At 41.5% G+C, this 27,371-nt stretch overlaps 1 protein-coding gene across 1 annotated transcript in view; it reads right to left on the bottom strand.

Moving 5' to 3' along the window:
• Positions 1 to 27,371, bottom strand: part of lpar1 (lysophosphatidic acid receptor 1) — a 36,275-nt gene that overhangs the window by 6,094 nt on the left and 2,810 nt on the right. Inside the window, exon 2 of the mRNA XM_076758968.1 lies at positions 11,841 to 12,596. Coding sequence (XP_076615083.1) covers positions 11,841 to 12,579 — 739 coding nt within the window. The 5' untranslated portion in view covers positions 12,580 to 12,596. The remainder of the gene's footprint in view (positions 1 to 11,840; positions 12,597 to 27,371) is intronic.

Raw genomic sequence — 27,371 nt, 5'->3', positions numbered from 1 at the left:
ACAACAACACAACGACTGATCGGAAGACCCATCATACAGGTGAAAACACACTGTGTGGGAACCAGAGTTGGTTGTCTTTGGTCTGTCCTGAAACACACAAAAATCACCCTTCAGCCACATCACACCACTTAGCAACCACACCACCAACAGTCTACAGAGCCAGAAATGCCCATGTCACTCTATAACCACATCTAAAACTTTTAACGACACATTTTGAGCACAAAGCACTTTTGTTGTATGGGGTTTTCAAAGAGTTTGTGATTGAGGGTGCATTATGTGACCACTTCTGTAGACCCAAAAAGGAAAAACACCACTAAATTGCTGTCTTCTAACTCAAAAACATATTTAAATGCATGAATAAACATAGTGATATAAATAATTCACAACTGATTGGATATAAATAATATCACTCCATTATCTGCAATCTCTATAAATCGAAAACCATTTACTTTCACCACACAGCACACAGTCTTATTTATCACAACTCTTTTCATTTTTTTATTTTTTTTTTTTATGATAGAAGATACTGTAGATTAGGAAATAATAACGTTTCATGCGGAAAGTGGGAAAGATGTTTCTAGCTTTGCTATTTAAAAATTTTATTGCACTTTTGACTAAAGAGATATATTATTGTATAGAAATACTCGACTAATCACACATGCGGTATATATATATTCATATATTATTGAGATTTTAATGAAAATTTGTCACTTTTAGGGCTCCATACCTTTCAAAATAAAAGCCCAATATCATATAAACACAGTAAATCATATATTAGGTTAAAACACTATGCAAAAGAAACAACATATAGAAGTTTACATCACATAATTTAACTAAAACTAAATAAGCTGTTTGTTCAAAACACACCATTTGAGTATTTTCTGATCTGGGGCCTTAAACATTACTTGTCAGAGCTTTCTGAAACTGCTCCATATGACCATTAAAAAAAAAAAAAAAGATTCATATGATGTGTAAAGCGACATAAAGTTTAGGTAACTAAAACGTTTAGTCACCAATTAAAGAAGCCAATTTTGGCTGTTTGTAGGAGGAGGGATTGGACTCCTGACTCCTCAGGAAATCAGATCAGCAGCAGCCACTCATAATCCACATCCTCCATTATCCCTCCCTTAATGTGAAACATCTACAGAAACATAAGCCACTGACCCTCTACCTCATTTTTGCAACCAGATCTCTGGTATTCCATCATCTTATCTATAACCTCCAAACCTCATTTGGGGGAATACAATGCATCATCGCTTCAAGTGCGCGAGTGCAGCGGAGGAGGGTCACTGACTCATTACTCTGAATGTCAAGTTCAAGCACTATGCAGTCCGTCAACACATTTGTCGCCACTATAAGAGAACTGTAGGACATTACACTCTTGAGGCTGTAAAACAAGAAGTCTCGATGAGAAATTAGGCAAGCAGAGACAGAGAGCGAGAGAGAGAGAGAGAATATTGACAGGCAGGCCTGTTCTCTGTTAGTGTTTTGCAGGCGGCAGCTGCAGCTAAGGCTTGACCTCACTTCCCAGCTATGCGGGCAGACTCTCCACAGTTTGATAAATTTCTGAAACGGTTCGTAGCCCTGCAGAGAAACTATCTGACCTATTTGTCTCGCTGTGAAACATCTCTTGCTCTGAACAGGACAAGACTCAGCACAAAAAAAAAAGGAAAGAAAAGAAAAAAAAAGCACAGAAGGATTCAGAATGTCAGTACTAAAAGGAAAAAAGAAAAACATTTCAGACCAATATTATGATTGTATTTCATGACCGTGTTTCCTGCCAGTGTTAGCAACACTGTCTCGTTTTATGTCAGGCTAATGGAAACACAATATAGTCATGAAATCGACCCTAACCACAGCCTATATTCTTCTCTGAGTAAAGCAGAAACCATACAAAACAACATTAGCAAATCTTCTTTCTTTCATATACCCGCCTCTTTACCATTGATACTTTTGTCAAATATGTACATTTCCAGGATGTTTGTCTTGATTTTCCCTCAGAATGAGGAAGAAAGCAGTCTTTGTGTGAAGCTATGACCTGAGAGGTTTCACCCTTAGATACTTTCATTTCCTCTTTGAAGCCAGGGGTATATAGTTGCTGGAGTTACACCCTTCATCTCAAAATTGCCTCTTTACATTTCCCCCTCTCTGAAAAGAAGTGTCCGCCTTACCACTGCCACATGGACCAGCAATTCCGCCACATCAGGTTCTTCACAGATGAAGCTTACAGAGCTTTTGTTTATGGAAGAAACAAATAGGCTTCTTTGGCGGACCTGTAAGTGACTCCCTTTGCCTTGTCCCAACTTGAAAATGCCACATGGAGGGAAAAGAGACCGGAGAACTGGAAAGTCAGGGGAGGAAAGTAAATAAACACGACTGTGACGCAGGCCTGGAAAATCTGGAAATGCATGGAAAACTACTATGACACTTTCCAGGTCTTGATAGAATTAGGGATTGCACAGAAGCAAGGGACACGAATGCATCGCCAAATCAAGAGCATTGCCGGTTCAGTCCAATAAAGTTTGGATCTGATGAGTATGGAAGCCCCTTTGCCCTAAAACAAAACAAATGCAATTCAGAAAATAAAGAGTACTAATGGTAAATCATGGTATGAGATACGAAGTCCAAATTATGAAAGAATGAATTCTGAATTCATGTCAGATAATTTTGACTTGCGTGACTTGAATAGGCTGTTTTTTTTTTACTGATATTGAAATATTTTCTTATCAGTCAAATGACTTAGTATCTCATAATCATGATTATGTCAACCTATTTTTTACTTATATCAAAGTCGTAATTTTGACTCAGACAGTAGGAACTTTTTTTTACTTCCTGTGAGTACTCTCATCATTTTTTTTTTTTTTTTCCTGGCGGAAATGGCCTTCAATAAGACAGAGAACAGAGGACTATGGGAACAAAAATAAGGAAATAATGGGGACCAGACTACGGCAATGAACTCCACACTCCAGCACACACACACACACACACACACACACACACACACACATACAGATAAACACTCACATGTGCAGACACAAACACACGCAAACACTCACTTACATCATTACACACGTTACAAAGACAGATGGTGGAGCGCTCACACACACACGAAACGCTCAAACATTTGGACTGGGTCGAGAAAGCACTCAGAAAACACTGCCCATTCCATCCCAGCATGCTCAGCCTTCCAATCACCATTATAATCATTACTGACCAGAAACAGAGAGTTTCACTTTCAGCATTAAAGCTCTTAGCTCCATACAACATCATTAAGGGAGATTTTGAGTAATGATTATTTCGATGTATTTTTCTGTCTCAGCACACCGCCTCCTCCTTCAAATGAGGGCATATGTTCTCTTTCCTAATCTAACTTAGCATTTGTTCGAAAAGGCTTTTCCCTAATGGCTCACGTGTCGTGTTTCTTCCAGGCAGACGGTCTGTATGACGTTCGCTGTTGTTCAGTGTTACTGACACATTGTCCGCAGCAGCTTGTTCTATTGCACCCAGTCACATGCAGCGCACAGCAGAATTACATAAATACGAGGTTAAATGGCTTAAAGGATCATGCAGGTTTTTCATGTTTAGCCCTTTAACTAGTATTGAGATGCTTCTTTGATTGCTTGCAGAGGTTTGACACATGCTCAGCAGAGGTAACATCAGTCATCCATCCAAGTGAAGGCTGCATTGGTCGTAATACACTTGCATGAAGATTGTCCTTTTTTGGTGATGATGCTCTGACTTCGGATACGTGCCGCTGAAAAACGTTCTCATGATATAAACAATGTACAGTACAATATGTTTTCCATTTAAATCAGTGGTTGAATTGGGATTTGTGAGAAAGGGGAGACCCTGTTCATTGAGGTTGGAGGGGTTGCGAATGGGTGAGGTGGTTAGCACAGACCACGCTGTGGACAGTTTGCATTGGGTTTCTGTTTTCTGTGGCTGTGGACTGTCCAGTGACAGTGATGCTGCATTGAAACAAATGCTGCTGTTCAATTGTTTAAAGGTGCCACAAACTAAATGCTATTCACCTCCATTGTATTGGTGACAGATAGTTCATATTGAACCTAAATATCTTAAGGGCCAGAAACAGTTGAGGACAGTGACAACATTTTCTTTTTTCTTTTGTATTCTTTTTCTTTTTCCTTTTATGGCTCAAATATGACCATGACAAGGAAGCGCCCCCAACCTTAGCCGCGTAGTCATATGTTAGCCTCAGCACGATGTTTTTCCGAGTCAACCCAAAACTTAACTGTAGCAAAAAACATAATTATGTTTTAATTGTGATTTGTAACAGTCTGGGGGCGTCACACAGGAAACCCTTCCAGCCAAACAAACAATGATAGAGGACATATTTTCTCTTCTAGTGTGGAGGACTTGCTAGGCAGACACAGCTTGCTGTCTTTAACGATTTTGTGCATCGTGGATGATCAAGAGGACGAGCTAGTCATGCTAGTCACCTGTGAGTTACCCCCGATGCTGCATCAATTGTCTTCCACTATGACACGCGAGACAAACAGGCAACTGTTGCACATGATGCTAATTTGGGTTCCACAGCAATGCTGATATTGTATAGTCTGAAGGTTAGGGAGACATTGTAGTCATGGTTAAAGACAACATTGTTGACTGGTGGTAGGAGACGGGATGCGAACCATGGTCTCCCACTCCATTGGCATGCCCACCCATCCACCCAAACCTCCTCCTCTGCAGTGCTATGATGAAGTCCTGCCATTTCTGCCTTTGCTTCAGAGACAAAACATCACCGTTTGCAATACCACAAGATTCCCAAGAAAATGTTTACATGAGTTGTTTGAAGTGTTTGAACAAATGACCAATGCAGACAGTCTTGTGTTTGCAACTGCAGTATAACATGAAGTTTCAGACCAAAACACGTCTGCTGTTTTCTTACCATAGCCTACTGAAGTGAAGTCCACCGTGATAAACCGTCGGCAGTAATGTTAATATTTTGATACAGCGGGTGTAAAAGGTCATTGTCAAACCTCCCGTATGAGCCTGTTTGTCTCTGATCATCACAATGCTGCCTCTCACACGTTGTCTTTCTCTGCATCGTGCTGATGTATTCCACATGTAGCAGCACACTCAACTCATTACAGAGCTTCAGACTGTGCTATCTGGGATTTTCATGCCTTACTATCATTTCACACGTCTGCGTGCCGACTTAGATTTCCACTAATGTGTAATCCTCTCAGGGCCTTAAAAATGAATAAACACCCAATATTAAATTACAGCTCTCATTCTTCTGTGTGGCTCACTCCCTTTCTTCCATTAATCTCCCTATCTGCATCTCTCTGTGCGTCCCCCTCCCTTCTCTCTTTTCCCCCATCCTTTAATTCTTTTTATATCCTACTTCACTTCTCTTTTTTTCATTGTGTCTCATCACTTACTCTCAGTCTCGCCACATTTTCTCTCTTTCTCCTTCTCTTATCTCTCTTGTCTCTCTCTCTCTCTCTCGCTGTCCTCTCTTCCTGCAACCTGTCTTCCTCTCCTCCTCTTTATCTCCATGTCTGCCCTCACTTTCACCCTCCTCCTTTATCTCTCACTCTGTTCATCTCTTTCCATCATTTTCCCAACTCAAACACACTCCCTGTTTGTCCCCTCCCATTCCCACATCAGTGCTTCCACATGCACTGGAGATTAAATACATTATCATTCACATTCAATAGATGACTGTTTACAGTTATTGATAGAGGCTTGTGGTGTGCACAGTGATGGATCCATCACTGCGCACACTCGAGTGTGGTGACGGTGCCACAGCGATCTAATGGTAAGAGAAGCACTCTTTTGATTGGGAGTACAGTGAGGCCTTTGAAAAGGTTTTCTGCTCAGCTCGTACAAACAGGCTGTAAGAGCAGAGCTGTCGGTCAGCAGCAGTGACTCACTCACTTCCAGGTGCTGATATTTCTGGTTTTTAAAACATTTGTCCTCGTCGTTTTGGAATAAAAAGACAAAAAGTCGACAGTGAAAGCGGTGCGCACTGATACTGCGGTGTTCTGTTATGGTTTAGATTAAATCCAGATTGTTAGCCGCAGCCATGCCAGTATGAATCCAATTTTCTAAAACTGCATCTGATTTAAAGTGGCACTTTGGTCCTTGAACTTTTAAAATAATACCAGTCTGATCCTATCTTCCAGCTGTTTTGTTGACAAAATCGTGTGTATATGGTTACATTCTGCTGGCTGTTTGGTGCCACCAGATTCGGTTTCTGTACTTCAGGCTATGAACGCAGATGTTTTCTAATTAGAATCGGCTCTGGTGTTCTGTCCCAGAATGCACTGCAAACAATCAGCCAGTCATATTCAACCCTGAACGCCCACATTTAGATACTATTTGATACTGGTTGATATAATAATAACAACAAATGCAACAAAATTGTGATAAATAAGACCCAAATACATGTTAAAAAAAATTACATTTGAAATAATTCTGAGCTGTATTAAACATGTCGGTGCAGTTTCTTGTTACTTATCACTTGACATTTTGAACAATACAGATACAGTTTAGCTTCGCTTCCCTAAAATCAATAATAAACCAATTATACTGCTCGTTTTATCTGTCAGGCTCTTCTCACATTCGCGTTCCTGTGACGTATAATCTTAATGAAGCCAAATTCAACAGCATCACAAACAAAACGGTAGTACTAATTATTGTGACAGGAAAACTGTGCTTCAGGAGTATTTTTATGGGTATTTTACAAATTTTCAAAGTAAGAAAAAACAGTGAATTCTGCCACAGAAGCAAGCCGGCACACAAAAACAAATTCCTTTCCAGGCAGAGCTGATCTGGATAATGCTAGATTATACTCAGGTATAATCTTTTAGCTCGTAATGCACGCTCACAAATCCAGGCTTATTTGAAAAACCGAAAGAACGAGGAAAACATGCTGGAGGTGCAAACCGAGGAAGCGTTGAACGGTGCTGTGGGTGTTCGAGCAGGGTTTGCCAGAAATTAACAACTGACTCTGCTGGAACCCGATTCATAAGCGCAGATGCTGCCGTAGTGAGTGATTAGAAAAGCTGCACTGTGAACTGTAATTTCTTGCATTAGCAGCTTCACATACACACACAGTGAGAGCGAACAGGTGACATTGTGAGCCGCACACCAGTCATGTGTAGGAGTTGGCTCTGATTGGTTCTGCTCTCAGTCGCACACAGTCAGTTCTTGGGATGACTATTGATTGGTTATACATTGTGGTTCTGAGACAAGTGTAAGACAGTGGTACGGCATCTGTGTGCATGTGTTTGGCCCATGGTATGTCTTGGCACTCCTCACTGTCTGACGATGCAACCACATACAGCACCATGGGCTTTAAGATAATCAAATCATTCACAGAGGACCCCTACATGAGCCAACACCTGACACACAGACACACACACAGTGAACAAGGGTCATGGTTAATTTGACATTGCTGTTGACTCACTGAAGACTGATGAAGAGAATCTCTGTTGCTGTCATTCAAACCGTTTTACTTGTTTGTTTGTTTCCTGCGGGGAAGCACCAGTGGCTGAATGTGCCGGCAGGGCCGTCTGTGACCTGTAGTTGTCTAACCAACAACGAGACATACTGTACATGCATACATTTGCTTGAAGTCAGTATTCAACAGAACTGGCACACATGCAGCCACTTGCACCAGCTGTTCTGGCCTAGTTCTAACACAAGTGGAGGTTTTTATCCATTGCTAAATTACAAGGAGGGGCACCACACACGTTGGCAGCCTGGTTTGGGACTTCTCAGCCAGTATATCTAACGGGAGGGGCACAGTTGTGGATTCTTCTCACTGAAAAGTTTAGGAAAGTGTCTGTGTGCTGTTCTTTATTTGATATACTGATTTTTGAGTGCTTTATGGACATTTTTTAACTTAAACACAAAATATAAACAGTCCTGTTACAGATTGCTTACATCTATTTGTTTTTTAATTGTGACAAGTGTCGTTGTGGTTCTTCCTTTAAGTGAACACTGACAGAGTAATAAGGTGATCCTGTAACACATTTGATAATATGATTCAGGAATTCTTCACTTTGGTAATAACATAAAAACCCAAGCATTGTGAGACTGTCACCAACACACAGAATACAGTTCAATATAAATAACATTCAGTACACGTGTTTGGTGTTCTTACGTTATTTCAGGTTTTTTATACCAAAGATATTTTTAAATTATGGTATTCTGGAAATTATAAGGTTTCACATAACATAATGTAAGTGATACATGTGCACACATATCAATCATAGGTCAAAAAATTGCTAAATGTGGCTAAAAGCTAGAAGTAATACTAAATGAAGAGCCGTCTGGGAGCCCTTACTGCTGAGGTGAGCCAGATGATCTGGCTAACTAAAAAGAGCCAAAAATCCCATCACTAGTGACAAAGATACGCACTGAGCGGGACATGTCACAGTACAGCACTACTAGTGGTCAAAAAGGAGGACAGCCTTTATATTTCTGTCTGTGGTTAAATGCCATTTTCCACGTGTGTGTGTGTATATTTGTCTCTGGCGAATCAAGCACAAGCCAGATTCTGGTTTTCTTTTCCCATCATTTGAGTTTATGTGAGTGGAGCCGGCCTCGTGTCCCACTCTTCTCTATTCCGCTGGAGGGTTCATGTGAGTGTGAGAGAGGCTATGTGTGTACGTATATCGTACATGTCTGCGCTCATGCATGTGTGCTGTTTTTTTTTTTTTTCCATCTCATCCTGTCCTTCCGAGATGAAATTTCCCGTGGCTGGTTTTACAGCACCCTGAGAGGGACAAGTGGAGAGGACAGCAGGGAGCAGGGGAGCAGTTATTATCATCTGGTTAGCAGATGGGAAAAGCTGGACGGGGAATTGCTGTGGGGTTTGCTTCCTCGTCAACTCATCGTAATCTTCCACTAAGAAGTCAAACATAATCAAAAACCCAGAACTCAATGGCAACTTTGACCCCAGGAGAGACTGAATAACTTGTGACCTCTACTGGTTTGCTTTGGCCAGAAGACAAAAACAGGCAAAGAATTTTTCTTTTTTTTCTGAAACGAAACAGGAGATAAGTGTCCAACAGATGTGAATCAGTGGTTGAACTGTATGTCCAATCGAAACAGGCAACTACCTCCTGTTTTTTTCACGTCCTCCTTGGTGCTTAAAGATGACCTCATTCCGAAACAGCAGTGGATTCCAGTCTGAACCAAAACACATCACACCCTCGCGCAAAAGACTTACTTTCCCAGTACTTTGGCATCGGTAAAAAGAAACAAATGCGATTTGTTCAGGAATTCAAAACAACAATGATTCAAATTAGTAACAGTGCGATTTTTAAAACTGTCTTAAGTATTGGAAAATGGCTCTGACCAATGGCAGACGATAAATAAAGTTCAACTCGCCTTTGAAGCTCAGCCTAAGCATAAAATATATGAGACAAAAAAGAAGAAAGTTTGTGTTCATGGGGCGTTCACAGTCCTCGTTCATACAGTGTTCTTCAATGGACGTCACAATTTTTTCACACTTTTCCTCAGTCATTCAAATAAAGCTGATACACTATGGTTAAAGTACAAAACAGGTACCCCTCTGTTAACAATTAACCACGCTTTGGTCTTCGATTTAAACATTTTTGGAATTTTTCTTCTTGCACAGTAGTCAGTTAAACCCCTTTGGGAATGCAGCCACAGAGCAGCACATAGTTCAGTCGCTCAGTGTAGGGAACTTCATTTCTCTTTCAGCGGGTAGCAGAGTAGTTTGTGTTTACATCAAAACCCTTAAATTTAAAGCTTTGGTAAATGATAAACTTAGACTGTCGCGTCGTTGCCTTGACTGGCTGAACCTGGAATTGAGAAACTCTTGAAACAGGGCGTGACATGGCTTGTTTGATTTCTATGGAATCCTGTGCTGCTTTGGGATGAAGTCACCTCTCAGCATTTGGAAAATGCTTGCATTTATTTACAGACATTTTTCTTTGCTGTGGGGTGACTCAGACTCTGGTGATACGTGGAATACTAAGAGAAGGCGGGAGCAACTGCAACGACACAAGGACGTTCAAACTTTCATTCAATCATGATTACTGAACACTGAATATCTTTAATTTGATAAGATATATTGACCAATTCTGAACAGTGCTTTCCTTTCCTGACCATAGTCTTATCTTTCATCTTCTTCCCAGAATAATCTTTACTTGGTGCAACCAAAAGTAATCCAATGACATGCTCATTTACTTCATGGTTAGCCTTTCTATCTGCACCCTATAGCCCTTAAGAGGCATGTCTGTAGATGAGGCTCAAAACCGCTGGCCGCTTTTCTCCGAAACTTTGAACTACGGGGCAGGTTAAATACGCAGAAACAAACAAAGCATCTCTCAGCAACAGAAAATGTTTGATGCATGCTGTAGGCCGCAGAGCACACTGCTGTCCAATGCTTTGAATTGAGGTGGGAGTAAAGACAACAGAGGCAACAGGATGAGATAACACAGCACATAGGAGACAAATCACATGGAATCCTTTGGTATGTTTTGTCTGGGACCGACACATCCTGCTTCCAGGCAGCAAGAAGTCCTTTTCTCACAATTCACACTCTTACTTCACACACAATCGAGCTGCTCTGCTACTGTGCTATAGTCAGCCCATTTAAAAAAGAGCAAAGTGTTATTACACACCACTGAAGAGGCTGAGAGACTTCTGAAGTACAACTAATGCTACTAATAGAGAGACTTTGCTGCATTAATGTGTTAACACCAAGGCCATACAATAGTACAATCCTAAATTAAAGGATAATTCTGGATTATTGCAATTTGGTTCTTATTTTCAGAGGTTTAAGCATCATTTCTGTCTCAGGGAGTTGTGCTGAGGCTGGCGCACTAGAGGTCCCAAAAAAATGTCTGGCCTAAAGCATGTCCAACCAGCGTGAATGTAATCATTCTAATTAATTGTGGATTAGCTGTGAATATTTCACAATTCTTAATATAGACAGAGACATTCTGGCGCTCATAAAAATTCTGTTAATGATGTGAGGAGGCAGGAGGCTGGTGTGCATCAGTGTTCTTAGTTAGCAGTTTGTGTTGAGCAGACTTCTGATGGTAACATAAATGCAGCATCGATCACTTCATTGGGGAAAAAATCCGGCTAATTAGTGTAGTCACGGTCAGAAGTCACATCTAAGGTTTTACCTTTGACATTTCAGTACACTGCACTGGGTGGTGTAGTTTTAAGGCTCACATGGGATGTCATGAAGATGATCTGCAGGCCCTTTTCTCACCTTACTTACTTACTAATTTGCAGAAGTGGGCATTTGTTACATCCACACTTTCACTTTCTTCAGGAATTCAGGAAAGGGATTTTGCTTACAGTGAAAAATGGAGTGCACTGTATAAAGTCAACACACCACATCTGTCAAAGCGCTACAGAAAGAATCTTTCTATCAATTCCTCTTCTACACTTGAGAAAACTGTGTCTTCCAGACATTATAACTACTCATATGCACCTCTGTGGTATCAGTAAAGTGAAACACAATGTGATAGGCACCATAGCAACAGCTCATGCAGAATCACAGCGCATGAACATGAGATTTGCAGGGGTCAGAGTTGGCTGAAGTGATGTATTTGAGGCACACTGTGCTGAATGCTACAGCTTCACACTCATCAACAGATTCATTGTTCTGCTGCTGCTGCTGCTGCGGCTGACAAATGTCACACTCACTGCTACAGAGATATATTACATACACAGCAGAGGCATGCTAGATAGAGATACAGCATAAATGTAGTAGACAGATAACTGGAGAGAGATAAACAACTAGATAGAGAGATAGCTCGAGGGAGGGGGAGCATATATTAAATGATAGATAGACAGACATTATATCTCTTCCTTACCCAACACAATCACCACGGTTTTCAGCAGCGACATCATGGTATCTCGGTTGCGTCGTGGTCCCGAGCTGTGCCGAGACATCCTCATGGTCCTCTGGCGCACGTACACAAAGATGTGGGCATATAGCGTCACCATGACGACAAAAGTCACAAGGTTAAACACTGCCCAGAAGACCAGGTAGGAGTTGCTGTAAAGTGGCGCCATGTTGGAGCAAGACTTAATGCTACAGATACAGTTCCAGCCCACGCTGGGGATGGCTCCCATGACTATGGACATGGTCCAAATTATGACAATCACCACCACCACACGTCGATTACTCATGCGCGTGTGTAGCTGCATGCGGAACACGGTGATGTGGCGCTCGATGGCAATGGCAAGCAGGTTGGCCACGGACGCCGTCAGGCTGGTGTCAATCAAGCCTTGGCGGAGCAGCCATGTCGAAACGGTGAGACGCCTGGTGTTTGGTCCCGTGTTGAACATCAAGTAGAAGTAGGCCAGTCCAGCAAAGAAGTCAGCAGCTGCCAGGTTGGCCATCAGGTAGTAGATAGGGAAGTGGAATCTCCTGTTGACATAGATGGCGATCATCACCAGAAGGTTGGCGAGCATGATGAAGATGCACACGGTGATGCCCAGGCCCATCACCAGCCTGCTGACAGTGTTCCAGTCAGTAGCAAGGTACTTGCCACTGCGGTTGTAGAAGAAGGCGATGGTCTCGTTGTAGTAGCACTGTTCCTCATCCATGGTGGCAGTGGTGCTTTCTGAAAGGAGAAAATACATTACAGTGTTAAAAAATGATCCCTTTGTGCGAAGGTTTGATGGAACAAGGTGATGCTCTCATCAGAGCACTGTAATCTCTTGGCACTCAAGATTTCATTTATAAAGCGAGGCTATTTTTATTTTTTCTTCTTTTTTGCACTGATCTGTAGCGCTGCTTATCATTTTCAAAAAAAAAAAGAAATACCACAGAAAAGCTAGATTTCATCAGTAGATCACATCTGGTTGTTTTCCTCCACTTGGCGACTGAACCATACTGCTGAAGCCAAACTTGTGATGTTTGGAGATCACAAAAGATTAACATGAGCAGCGGAAAAAGCACTGCAGCGAATGAACAGGTACTTCAGTCAAAGATTTTGGCATACAAGGCAATTTCAATCTGATTACATTACTGTGCAAATGAATCGCAAAGCCCTAAGCGATTGGATTGGTTTTCTTGGGAATTGTGCAGATATCAGCACGTGTGTGGGTGCAGGTGTGGGTATTAAGCAACAACATTTCCTCATCTGCATTGCAAGGAAGTCTCGTAAAGTTCAATCGTTTTCATTTTCACTTCATTTGTCTGTGATCACCTATAGGAATCAACAATGAACCGTCAGCCATTATATGTCAAAAACTGCACTTTAACCACCAATAAAGTGATGATAAATGTTCTTTTGTGTCTTTCTCCTTTGATGCTTCAGTCAGGAATGAGTTAATCTGTGCTTTCTGGGGAAATGCGTATATTCCCCTGTCACAACATTCAACATAAAGCTTTGGGAAATGTGGATTTAAGCCGGTTCCTGAAACACAGGGGGAAAAAATCCCCTTTGGATTTTGACTCAACGTGAGTAGTAGTCATTTGTGTGTGTGTGTGTGTGTGTGTCTCCTGAGTATTTCACATACAGAAAACAGCCTTCGTTAAGAAAGGAGCAGCAGCTTTATGAGAGCACAAGGTCTAAAAGCGATTGTAGAAAACAAAACTTACATTGTCCACAAGTCACCGTTTACAGCAACACTACACAAGGGTGGTGTGTGTGTGTGTCCGTGTGCCTGCATGCTTGCTGTGTGTGTGTCTATGTGTGAATAAACCCCGGTGCGATATGAAGCTGAAGCATGTTTTTTCCATCTGTTCCATCAGTTTTACGAGTGTTCCTGCTAAGAATAAATAAATAAACAAAATAAAACAGAGGAAACTGAGAAAACTAAGCAGCAACAGCAGCAACATCCCTCTTAGAGTCAACACACACACATTACAACAATGCTGCACATAAAAAAAAAAAAAAAAAAACATGTAACAAGCTCCAGGCCCGTACAGATGCTGGTTTGTGTCTCTTATACACCCCTGACCGGAAACAAGACCTCTGGCGTGAAGTAGAGTGGACTCTCTCTCTGTGTGTGTGTGTGTGTGTGTGTGTGTGTGTGTGTGTGTGTGTGTGTGTGTGTGTGTGTCAGGGGGATGTAGAAACTGCAGAAACAAGAGGACGAGGACGAACAAGCATGAGAAGTTGTGCGTCAAAGGCCAGAGCTTTTGTGGAAATCCTCTCTTGATTTACCTTCTCATAAGACCGTCCAAATCCTCTTTTCTCTCTGCCGTGACACAGCAAACATCTCCGCTCTGCCAAAACTCAACTGCAAACATGAAGGTTTTTTTTTTTTTTTTTTTTGCCCTGACTCTCCGGCTAATTTGCAATGCTGGAAAAACTATCACAACCCTCACCTCTCAAAAAATCGCATGAAAAATAAGACACGCTCCGGGGAAATGAGGCGGTGTTGAAAGCTATGAAAGCTGAAGTTTGCCAAAAATATTTTTCGGCTCGTGCACCTCCACTGCAACGGAGCGCTAAATCTCATCGGGAGCATACTGTTTTGACGGCCATGACATACAGGACACGTTACATAATGAAGAGGGTTCGTTTTATGTCGGTAGCAATAACCCATAATTTAGTTCCTGACTGTGCTTTTGTTCCATAGAACCGCATGCTATAAATTCTACATTTCACCTATTTTTAAATCCTAATCTAAGCCAAAAGCAATACTGCCCATCAGCTATACAGTAGACGGGCTCCGCATGTTGGCAGTGTGCAACATCTTTATATTTCTAAGCCAAATCGGGTGTGTATTAGGCATGGCAGTGCACCAGCAACAGTATAAAGGAAGTCCTAATCAATTAAATAAACGTTTTTCTGGACTGTGTTTATAGCTCCAGTTTCCTGAGGCGGGCTGATAAGGCACTCCATCTGCAGCCATGTTTGCTTGGAGTGGTTATAAAATGGTGCTTCATTCACTGAAATAACAACGGTACATTCTATTAGCTGTATTGAATTATTGCTAATCCTGGAGCGCTCCAGGCGAGCCGGATGTGTCTGCTTAATTTCTGCATGTTGATTTCTGAGGCAGTCTTTATAATATAATTTTCTGGTTTTGCTGTAGGTTTTTATTTGCTTCATGACTGTGCATATCTATTTTTAATGAAACCACACATAATATTAAGAGTCGTTTAAGGGACAGGTTCACATTTTTCTGTCGTAAAACAGAAGTGCTCATATGTGCATTGTTTACTTTGCCGTAACCATTCCTCCTGTTCATATCGACCATTGAGAGACCTCTGAAGTTAATTTGAGATTTCGGCAGTCGATCAAGTGAGTATCACTCAACCGCAGTGGAGAAACAGTCTGGGAGAAACAAAGATTACTCAAAAAACTGTGAAGATATCCACTTGATTTGTCTGACTTTGGCTGCTCAAGACTCATATTAACTTCAAATATCACTCAGAATATATTTGTACAATTAACGAAGACATTGACAGGCAGGATACTATTTTTATTTATCGCATAATACGTCAGGCGGTATGTTTCCATATGCATGAAGTCAAGTGCCATGACTGGCTCTGAAATGAGCTCTGGAAACAAACTGCTAAATTTGCAATGAGACGCACAAAGCAGCCGTTTCCTGTTTGTGATGGGTCCGTTTTATTCTCCTTTGGTGTCTGTGGTGATGTTTTATTACTTTAGAAAGAACATTATCAATCCTGCATGTAATGTTGAGGTTTTTAATTGTTACTTATGTCCCGAGAAAGCAGCAACTGGGCCATTATGAGAGCAGCGAGAGGAGCGGCTGAGTGACGGCCGCAATACTAATGCAGAATAGATCCACAGCGAGGGAGCCTCTATGATAAGTACCGCCGCAGATGAAAGCCCATCTATTCTATTTGTCATCTGTGGCTTATGGCCATTAAACGTCTGGTGGGAGCAGTCACCGGGGCACCAGATGCCTGAGGCGAGTCGTCAGTACTAGAAAGTAGAGGAAGTGTCAGTGGCCTCTCAGTACACATTCCCAACACTTTCATCAGACCCTTGGAGCCTGCAGAGAAAGATCCTGTCATTGTGTGTGTGTGTGTGTGTGTGTGTGTGTGTGTGTGTGTTTGGTGGGTGGGTCTTGTAAAAGGGAAAGATTGAGCAAGAAAGGACACAGAAAGAGGGGATTTTAGATTTCTCTGTTCCCGCACCTGGGTGTGTGTATGAGCACTATAAAAGTGAAAGTTTGAATGACTAAGTTGTTAAAGCATTTTACTGTGTGTGTGTGTGAGTGAGAGAGGAAAGTTGGGGAGTGCCTGCGCACACACGGGTGTGTGTGTGTGTGTGTGTGTACAATGCATTGAACCCCGGGTGTTAAAGATGGGGAACAAAATGCTCTTAGTAATGTGTGATAAAGTCTGGCTGTGTGGAGAGAGAGAGAAGAAAGTGTGTTGTGTGTGTGTGTGTGTGTGTGTGTGTGTGTGTGTGTGTGTGTGTGTGGGTGGGTGTGTGTGCATGTGTGTGTGAGTGTCTAACGGGCTAAGAAAGGACCACCCTGGAATCTAAGTGAGGTCATAACTCAAGCATTAGCACACATTTAACACATACACACACACACACACACACACACACACACACACACACACATACAATTATCATACACACTTTTTGTTTTTTTTTTGCAAATGAGTAAAGGCATGAACTTATTTCTAAATATACTCCTAAATAAACACTGAATTTTCTTTTTTTTTCTCACAGGTTTCCATCTTTTAACGTCTCTTCCTTACAGGATGAGATATTTCCACAGCTCTGCAGTTGTTGAAAGCTGCTGACACTCATGACCAAAAGTCCCACTTGCAGCTGCTAAGTGAAGTTCATTACACCCCACAATGCATGTTGACATCAACAAATCTTCAAGATGGGGTGAAGAAATGATCACGGGGTCGTTGAAATCATAAGATTTACGGACGATGGAACAGCTTCATATCATGGCACTCGTCTTTTATGTTGATTTCAGGTAGATTCTTCTAAATTTTGGCCTAACGATGGTGCTGAAGGGGCAACAAAATATGTTCAGTACATTTTATGACACCACGACCAGCTGTTAGGATATATTCCCCAAAAAGTAGGGTGAATTTTGGTCATGACTTGAAGATTAGTTGCTAAGGTGGATAGACAAAAACACCCAACATCTGTCACTCTCCTCCAAAGAAAGATTACATTTCAGCAACATACACAACATACCTTCAAGCGACAACGTCCTCTAATTACGAGAGGAGCAAAGGAAGGAGTAATGTGACATTATTACAGATGGTCAGGGTGGATGAATAGATCAACACGGGAGGCTGTGGTTCGGTTTCTTTTCACCAAGTCAGTCGTTCCCTGGCTGTAACCACATGGCTTATACTGTAATCATGATGATAAACCGTCCCCTAACCTTAACGAAGACGTAAACACTATTTTCACTCTCTCATTTTGTGCCCAGATGTAACCAGAACTTGGCCATAACCTTGTCACATCGTAAAACTGGTTTGTAACTGGTAACATTATCCAATGTTGACCTCGCCCTCAATTCTTACTGTATTTTGCATTAAGCCTCAATCTAAGATCAACAGAAGGCTGTGCCGTGTCACTCCAACCATCCTAATACGGTTGAAGCAATTGCTCATCTTATTGCAAACATCAGTATCAGAATTTACATTTTTTTCTCTTCACTGACACCTAATTAATCCTTCTTGTTTTAGGAAACATATATTTGAGGAGTGAATGCGCTGAAAGACTCAGTGTTGCTTGCATTTTAAAAGGTTGTAGATATGACAAGTCCTTTACCCTCCGCACAATTTTTCCTAACTCTGCGTTTCAGTTTGCCTTTCTGTTTCTTTATCATTGTTCTAACACTCACTGAGATAAACTGGCTGGGTCCACTCAGATCAACACTGCAGCAGAAGCTGAATAAAGTCCGCTCTCTATTTCTCAACAATCCGTCATCCAACTTTCTGCTTGCTATTGTTAATACAGCCCTGAGAGGAATCAAGCTTTAAGAGAAACACCACTGAATTTCACGTTTGGCATGTTATTCCTATGCAGAGAGAAAGTTTAGTCTGTATTAGATTTATTAAAGTGTCAGGGTAATACCTGATGTGGGAGTCAGTTGGGAGCTATATTCCACAGAAAGATGGGTAATTAAAAGATGATCCTACATGATTTTCTGTTTTTGAACTGACAGGAGGCTGATGTTCAACTGCGTAAAAGTCTGGATATGAATTACTTTAGTTGATATCCAAATCAAACTTCACGTGCCCCCTTCCTCTGGAATAACCTCCCTGCTGACAGTCTGACTCTGTGGAGGCCTTTACATCCAAACGTAAGACTCATCTTTGTGCTTCCACTTTCAGTTGCTCTTTCTTTGATTACTTCAGGCCAGTTGTTGTTGCCTTGCGGTGGGTCAGTCTCACTCTGACAGAATCTATTAAACCCATAAGAGCACACTGTAAACTCTGAAAACCACTGCATCTCTCTCACCCTCTGCTCATTTGTGTCCCACCAGCACAGCTGGGTGTTTATCTCCCTTCTCTCTCTCTGTCTCTCTTTTCTGGCTGTCGGTGCCTCATTCCAGATGTTCTGGATCTGGATCTTCGTCCTCCAGGAGATTCAGCCTCTCCTCTTGTGTCTCTCTCCCTCTGTGTGTTTGTTTGTCTTCTCCTGTCTGAGTGAATGGTGTGTTTCAGGTTTGCCTCTTGCGTGTTTGCGTAGTCTGTCCTCTTTCCAGCCCTCCCTGGTGGAGAGGAGATTGTGTGGCTCAGGTCTGTTTGGAGACACATGAAGTTGCTCAACATCCTCTTGGATCTATATTCTTCATATATGTTTTATGATGATATTATTGTAATGTTACTACGACATATAATGCATGTCTGTCCATCCTGGGAGAGGGATCCCTGCTGCTCTTCCCAAGCTTTCTTCCACTTTTCACCTTCTCTGGATTGACGTTTAAGTCCCTTGAGGCAATTTTGTGATATAAATTAACTTAATTTGTGAAATGTAAGAGCTTTTATACTGACATATAGTTTCACTGGGAATACTGATAATTTTTCCATGGAGAAAAGAATACATCTTCTGGCTTTGGAGCTCAGAAAAATATGTTCATATGAAGCTCATTTGGATGTTAAAATTCAATGTTTTATTGACCAAGAATCGGCCCCTGCAGTTCATCAGCACGGCATCTCGCAGTAAATTGTTGTCTCTGTGGCTTCGAGCTTTGTAAGAATGATTCATTTTCATATAAAGTCACAAAGCATCAAAGGGTGATCACAGCTCTGCATAAATTACCATACCGAACAGTAATACCACTGTACACATCTGGGGCATGGTGATGGTTTTTAAAGATTATTTTTAGCATAAATAATAAAATCACCCAAATTGTGAAGCGCAGCTGTGCAGACTTTGATGCGCATGAAAGAAAGTCTCTTCACTGAATGTGTGTAGACTCGGCTTTACAGGGTCCTGCCCATGTTTAGTTTTGGCCTAACCTCAGATTAGATGGTTAACAGTTCATTCAAACATTCTGTTTTCATTGTACATGCATGTTTGAATTGACTTTGAAGCAAAAATCTTTTCTCAGTCACAGTAAATCATGTTTTTTTTTGGGGGGGGGGGGTTCGTTTTTTTTTATACCCACCCAACTGCTTTTTCCTCACCTGTATAATATATGTAGCTAAGAAGTCTGGCTTCCATCCAGTCCTCTCATAACACATTTGACTGAAATGTCCAGGATGTGGTACAGTATGCCAGCCCTGGACCAGTGCTACTGATTTACTTTTCATCTCCGAGCAGACTGAGATGATTTATGAGCTGTCTTCTATTACAGTCTGGGTCTAAAGATTTCAATTTTGAACGTGAGCCTGATCCACAAATTCCCACTTGGCACCGTTGTGGCAATGTGACAAGTGACAAGTGAAACTGAGAGAACATGTAACATATACATTTCCACACTTCTTCCCTCTCTCCTCTTTTCATGCCATATGCTTCCACTTGTCCTCCTTTAAACATTTTCTGTTGCTTTTGCCCCCACTTGTCCTGCTTTCTTTCTCTCTTCCTCCTTCCTCTTTCCTTGCTTCCTAAGCTCTCCTTCAACCTCTTCACACTGGTGATTTCCTCCTCTTTTTCTCCCATCTCTTCTTTTTCTCCTCTCCTTTCATCCTCTCTCCTCACACCCTCTAAACTCTGTTTCTTTTTTTCCTTCCTCACCTCTGCACATTTTCCCTCTCCTTCTTCCTTTCCATCCCTCTACCTTTAACTCTCCTCCACACTGCTCCGTCCTTAACTTCTCACCTCTCCTCTTTACTCAGTTCCTCCTTTCCTTTCCTCTCCTCTCTACTCCTTTTCCATTTAACCCCTCTGTTATCATCCTCTGTCATCTCTTTTCTTTAGCTTTCCTCTCCTGTCTCCTCCTCTCCACCTCACGCCTCCTCCTCCTCCTCAGCCTCCCCCTTCTCCTCTTTGCCAACTCCACACAATGTGCCCATTGTTTCAAGACTCCGACCCCAGAAAGCAGAGAAACAGGACTTCTATAACCCAGCATACACACAAACACTCACACACATAGGCTTTCATTCTCTAACTTTCTCTCTAACATCGTGGGTGAGTACACGCACGCACACGCACGCACACACACACACACACACACACACACGCCCTCACTCTCACACATACTCTCAAACAGTTGCAGCGGAGCAGCAGAGCTCAATACAAGGGTTGGATTGAGAGCTGGTGTTGAGTCATGAGTGACTGCAGCCGCGATGGGCTGATTCATGGGTCGTCAGAGGATGATACCTCCGCAGCCACTTAAGCGCTTCCATCTCAGCACACGAAGCCACACACTGACACATGTTCAGTCATTACATTCGATGAATGCTAAGAATAGTGATTAGTCTTGTAAACTAGACTATATTTGACTCAGTAGCATAAAATGGAATAGAATAGAATAGAATAGAATAGAATAGAATAGAATAGAATAGAATAGAATGAGGTTTGTATTACATGACATGCCCATGTTTGACCTGATTTGACTCAATTGTATTTTACTTGACTCTACAATAGAATATGATTGGTTTAACAAACTCGATACCATATAACCATATCAATCCAATATAATCCAATAGAACAGAACAAAACAAAACAGAACAGAACAGAACTGAGCAGAACAGAATGTGCTTTGTCTTATAAACTAGATTGTAAACTAATAGTTTAAACTACACTCAAGTCCTCTAGAATAGAACAAAATCAGCAGAATTTGGATTCAAATTGAAAAGAACAGAATTTTTTTGTTTTTTTTTAAAGTTGACTTGCCTTGACTAGAATAGAACTGGATCTGTTTGTTGTCATACAGTAGACATTTGAATTTAATGGAACAGAATGTATTTTGTCTTACAAGTTAGACCAGAATTCATCTGACTAGACAGACAGAATAGAATAGAATAGAATAGAATAGAATAGAATAGAATAGAACTGGGGGAATCAGTCTACAATATTATTGAGAAAAAATAACACTCCGTGATATTCAAGAAAGAGCTTTTCAACACAGTGCCAAGAAAAGTACGTCTGGAGAATTTACTATTAGACTTACTTTCGCAAAATAACGTTTTATTCCCCAGGGAGAAGGAGTTAACTTGCTAAATTACACACAGCTCTGCAGAGACAAGCTGAGTGGGTGTCACAGTGGCTTCTGGTTTATGCAAAGCCACTGAAGGCAATGTTTTATTTCTAAATAACAGCCAGAATCATAAATAACATATAAAAGCCACTTTAATTTGGCTATAAATTCTCTCAGGGATCATAGCTTGGGAACGTCTAGTGACAACCGAAATCCAACTCAGGGGTTATTATCTGCGGAGCAGCGCATAACACACCCTTTCATTTTGCAAATGTCCACCTAATAACCTACTTTGCTTTTAAGGTCTTTCTGGTATGATCCGTTCCACATGTTTTGGTAAAGCAGGTTTTCAGGCTAAATGGCAGGAAAAAAATATAACCATGAAATTATTGCTTAAAAAGCCCTCAGACATGCAGCATACAGCAGCTGAAGCTGTATGACAGAAAAGGATGGCGTGTAAACCACTTGACACCTAAACTAGAGGCATTTGTGCGGCATACTGACACAAGAAGAGCACACTGGATTTGCACATGGTCAGCAGAACCCAATGACATGTCTCCTATGGGAGGGGTATTGTCAAGGAGAGATCATGAGTGATTGATCTTTCAGTGTAATTTCAGCGTGAAGGATAATCCACACCAAAGGCCATTTAAGACATTCATCAGTTTTAGGGGATCTCATAGAAATATAATCAACAACCCTCTTTTGAACGCGAAGATGCCCACATATACATTATGATGACCAAACATCTCGAAATATTGACCGATGAATGCGTGCCGATAAACAGCCTCTACCACATGTGTCAGGTTTCTCTGCAGTTTATTATTGGGTGTGTTCAGCCATCCTCTAATGAAATCACACTATTCCACTGATTACATCACCGGAGCAGATGCAATAAGGGATTGCGTCAGTGCGGTCTGCAGAGATCTCAGGGTTTGACTCAAAAGCGTTCCTTGAATTCATCACTGACTTCTCCGGACTGTCAGAATTATTAATGCTGTGCACCGAGCAGAAACAAATGTACTTCACTGAAATTATTCACTGAAGAGGCACTAATGTGAAATTTTGGCATTATTAGCATATTAATTCTTGAGTTATGGCCAAAAAGGTGTTTTGTAAGGTCACAGTAAGCTTGACCTTTGAGCCCCGAAAATCTAATCACTTCATCCTTGACTTGAAGTTTGAGCTGGATGGTCTCCACATCCAGGTTGGCTGACTTTTTTTTTTATACAGTTGCTAAATTCCCAATTTTAGGACAATGCAGCAGGACAATATTTTTAAACACACATGCGAGACAACCAAGGAGTTTTATGGCCAAACACTGGAATGTCCTTCGCTGGCCAAACCAGTCACCTGACCTCAGTCCAACTGCACATGTTCCACTTACTGAACACCAGACTGAGGGCAAAAATCGAGCAAGCTGTGTTTATTTTTGCACCTCTGACAACAGCAGTTACCTAGCGCTTCACTGAAGGAAGGAAAGAGACACTAAAAGAGGTACAGCGGCTTCGGAGAGTATTCAGATGACATCATTTTGCAGTTATAGATTCAATTTAAAATGGATCAATTTATATTCACAATTTGATTATCTTGTCAAATTTATTAGAAACCTCTCATTTACACAAAGCATTCAGAGCTTGGACTCGGTACTTCGTAGAAACCCCTGTGGCAGTAATTACAGCTTCAAGTCTTCTCAACAAAGTCTCTACAAGCTTTAAGCATTTGGGCAGTTTCTTTCATTCTTCCCGGAAAATCCTTTCAAACTCAGTCAGCAGAATGTGGAGCGTTTGTGAAGTGCCAGGCGCCTCCACAAATGTTCTATACTGTTCAAGTCAGTGACATTCAGAGACTTATCCTGAAGCCCCTCCAGTGCTGTCTTGGCTGCACACTTCAGGTTGTTGTCATGTCAGGTGAACACTTGCCCCAGCGAGTTTGCTCCACCAGCGGGGTGAATGTTATTGAATGCTTATGTAACTGAAAGATCAGATTTATGCATTTCTTGTAAGTTTGCAGAACACATGCTTTCACTTTGTCACCGAGGGTTTTCCATCTCAGATTGATGGCCAAAAAACTAAATTCAATACATTTAAAACACAATTACGTGTGAAAAAACTGCCAAATATTGCATTATGTATTGTTCCGACTGAGGGGTGAAAGTACGGGCGGAGGGGATGGAAATACATCCACTGCATCTGATTTAACATTGCTGACTGACTGCGCCAGTGGAAACTGAGTCTGAAGTGTAACTTCTGGGAAAAGCAGGTGTCTTTATTAATAGTAATAGTTCAAAACAAAAGCACGTAATCACATTTTACTCTCTGATCAGATGAACTGCGGCGGGGCTCACTTGCTGTACATCTGTATCTTAATAAATGCTGTTCCGAGCACTGGAGCACAGAACCAACAGAGGTAAAGTTGTTCACCTTGATGACATGTTGGAGGTTGGAGTCACACAATAAGAGCTTGTCTCCTGCAGACCTTCCCAGCTCACTGTGACTGTCACTGTGTGTACAGTTCTTCTTGGCAATGTCTAAAACCAGTCCACTAACCAAGTAGTGCAGAGTGCGTCTATGTCTGGTTGCTTAAACCACCTAATGAATCTCCACTAAACTGGTGACAAACACATTTCATGTCTTACAGCTTCAAAAGTCGACCCGCTGCTTTACAGTCATGGCTTGGCTTGACAGGGGGACGGACTCGGGCCTGCTGAAAGACTCTGTAAGTGGCTGCCTGACTAATTAGTTGCACGTTTTAGTGTTTGAAAAGTTTCAGTTTTGCAACGCCTTCTGAGTGTTGTAACAGTGTACTGACCTATTGTAATGTGTTCAAGGGATATTCTTGATACAGCTCAGCTCAAAAATAATTTCCTCATTCTTGCAGATTTTGGTTCCTCTTTCGTCTTTCCCATTACTGACTTGAGACATCCTTTACATGATTTGAACTCATAACCCCCTCATGCGCGCACACACACACACACACACACACAACAGAATTTAGATATGGAATGAGGAGTTGCAAGGAGGGGATTTAATGGGAGGGCAGCAGTGAAACAAGGAGTGATGGAGGGAGGGCCACTGCATGCTCTTTTTTCACATGCTGACGCGGTCTTGTGCCCGCCAGCGCGAGCCTCTGAAATTATGTAATGTTAAACTTTGCGGTCACCCTGACTGCACGCGGCTCGATGATGCCTTGCTCATGATGTGACCCACAGCTGATTAGAAATTTTGGTCACCCTGACCAAAATCCTTCTGTCTAGCTTGTGCTGCTCAGCAGGTACGCTGAGACCTTGAGAACAGTCTAGTGGGTAAGTGAGCATGTGCCTGTCTGCTTTTCTCTCTTTCTGACTGCCTTTTATGTCTTTCTCATCATCTTTTGGATTTTCTTGTCATCTGGCTACGTTTAATACATCACAGGACTGTGACACGTGGTTCCTGCAGGGCATTCATTACATTGCATTATTCCATGTATTATTATGTGTTGCTGCTGAATAATAAGAATATAGTTGTCATTGTCATTGTTATTGCATTATATATAATTTTTACATGTAATTACATTACATTATAGTATTATAACATATTACTTAATTTATTTATCCATTGCTGACTGGTCCTGCATTCTCAATGCTACCTCAAAAATAAAGGTACTCTCTCCAGAGTGCAGTCAGTTGTACTGTAGATATAAATAATAACCGGATGGCTTGAAGTTTACAATGCCTCTTGCATTTGCTTTTAATGTTATAGCACACCCACAGCCATTTTTTTTCTTGTATTTTTTTCAGTACATGATCCCGCAGCATCACACACAATGCTTCTGTCAATTTGCTTGACAATTGCTTCTCCAGCCTCCCAGATGGCATCTAATGTGATCGTGGAATAAGACGTGCTGTGATTAGTCAGAGTCATACATGTCGTGAACCAACTGTGATCATTAGATCTGACAAGGTGACAATCGTCAAAGACAAAAAAAAAAAAAAAAAAAAAAATTGTGTGGTCTGATTCACGCGTAAGGATCAATAAATTAAGCAACCCAAGAAGGTACATTATTTTGATGGAAGCAAACATTCAGATGTAGCCTGTGACAGGGGCTTTTGGGATTCTAATTTGCCAACATGCTTTCATGTGGAACTGAATTTCTCCCCCAACATACAAATACAGTAACCACATTTTAAGATAATCATGTCAAAAATGTCATGTGTCACACACGATAGCAGAAGTGTTCTCAAACTGATAAGAAGAGCTTCCTGTCATAACCAACATTTGTTTTTACGACTGAAATAGAAAAAGAAAAGAATGGAGGACTTTGAAGAGGAACTGCAACATTTATGCCTCTTCCTGTGCATAAACAGAACATACAGCTAGTGTCTACAGCTAATACCATAACAGATGAGTTAGGAGCAGGTCCGTCAGTCTACCAGCCCACCTTCCAAACCAAACTATTAAAAACAAAAAATGAGGACAGCTTTGTAGTCCTTTGAGCAGTCAGTGGTATTCAGTATGTTTTACAACGATATAGACAGAAAACATCAAGCATGAATGATCCAGCTGAAGTTTGAGGAAGGCTGTCAGACTGTTAGTGCTGCTGTTTGACTGCGTCTGATCCAGAGTAGCCTGCTTGCACCCAAGTGATTGTGTGCTACCCCAAAAAGTCCCATGTCACAGCAAACAAAATGTGTGATCAGGACCAGAGTCTGATTGTGGTGAGTCATGCTTTTAAGATGTCCAGTGTGATCAACATATTCATGATCAGCAGTCAAATAAGAAGTAGTGGTCTAACCACAGATTAACACATGAGCTGGCAGCGAAACTGAAGACTGAAACATCTGCAACTTTTTTCTGAAAATTTCCACAGCAATGATGCAGGCTTAATACATTAGGCAACAGTTGTACTGAGAAGCTCCATAACCAATGCATGAAGTGTACCTGTGTGAATAGGTAGATCTGCATGGATCCATTCCCTGTTCACATGGCTCTGAAGGAAATTTAATTTCTGCCACAGCAGCTCACGAACTAACTCTGTTACCTGCATGAATGTGGAAACAATCTGGACATTGGGGGGAAGAATGGGTGGAATGCAGGTCCTGAGACGAGGGGGAGGAGAAATCGTGCTTTCACTAATCACAACACAGATGGTTCGAGGACCCTTTCTTTTGACGGATGTCAGAGCTCATGTTGGGAAACATAAAACAGTCATCTTCAGGGGAGGTGATAAGTCTCTGCTCTGGCAGTTTTGTTTAGTTTGGGCAAGAAGGCCAGAGGTTAGAAGCATCAACTCACCCCTTCACAATTTGTTTTGCTTTTCAGCATCTCACAGGTTTTGGAACTACAATTGGGTGACTCTGTTTTTGCACTTGTGTCAAATCTGTCAATCAAAACCGCCAAAAGGCAAAAAGTCTGCACTGCTTCCCTGGTTTTATATGCAAAGGCAGTCATAACGTAACAAATGTACAACATTTTTATTTTTTCACTTTGTTCTCTTCGCCTTCTCCAAACAGTCTCAGTGTCTTCTTGTCGTCTGCTTTCACTGCTGTCTCTCACTTATCTCCTCCTCTTCTCTGCAGTAGCCTTGCTTGTCATGAAATGCAGCATAATATTTAGATATGTGTCACTAAGGATCTCAGAGAGGGGATGGTTGCAACTTAAGTGTTGTGAAAATGCAGTTAATACTTGTAGCAAGAATTACAAAACCTTAAAGAAATGGGTAAAAAGATCAGGAGTTTTGGGGGACTATCATAATATGCTTAAGACCCTGTGCTCTTGTTACCCTATCCCACCACCAGCTGTAGCTGTTGGATGTTTAAAGTCAATATACAGTACATGAGCTCCTATAGAGAACAG

This window comes from Chaetodon auriga, chromosome 19, assembly GCF_051107435.1.
Source record: "Chaetodon auriga isolate fChaAug3 chromosome 19, fChaAug3.hap1, whole genome shotgun sequence".
NCBI classification, from domain to species: domain Eukaryota; kingdom Metazoa; phylum Chordata; class Actinopteri; order Chaetodontiformes; family Chaetodontidae; genus Chaetodon; species Chaetodon auriga.
The sequence above is the reverse complement of the archived record's forward strand: the minus strand, read 5'-3'. Positions and strand labels throughout refer to the sequence as shown.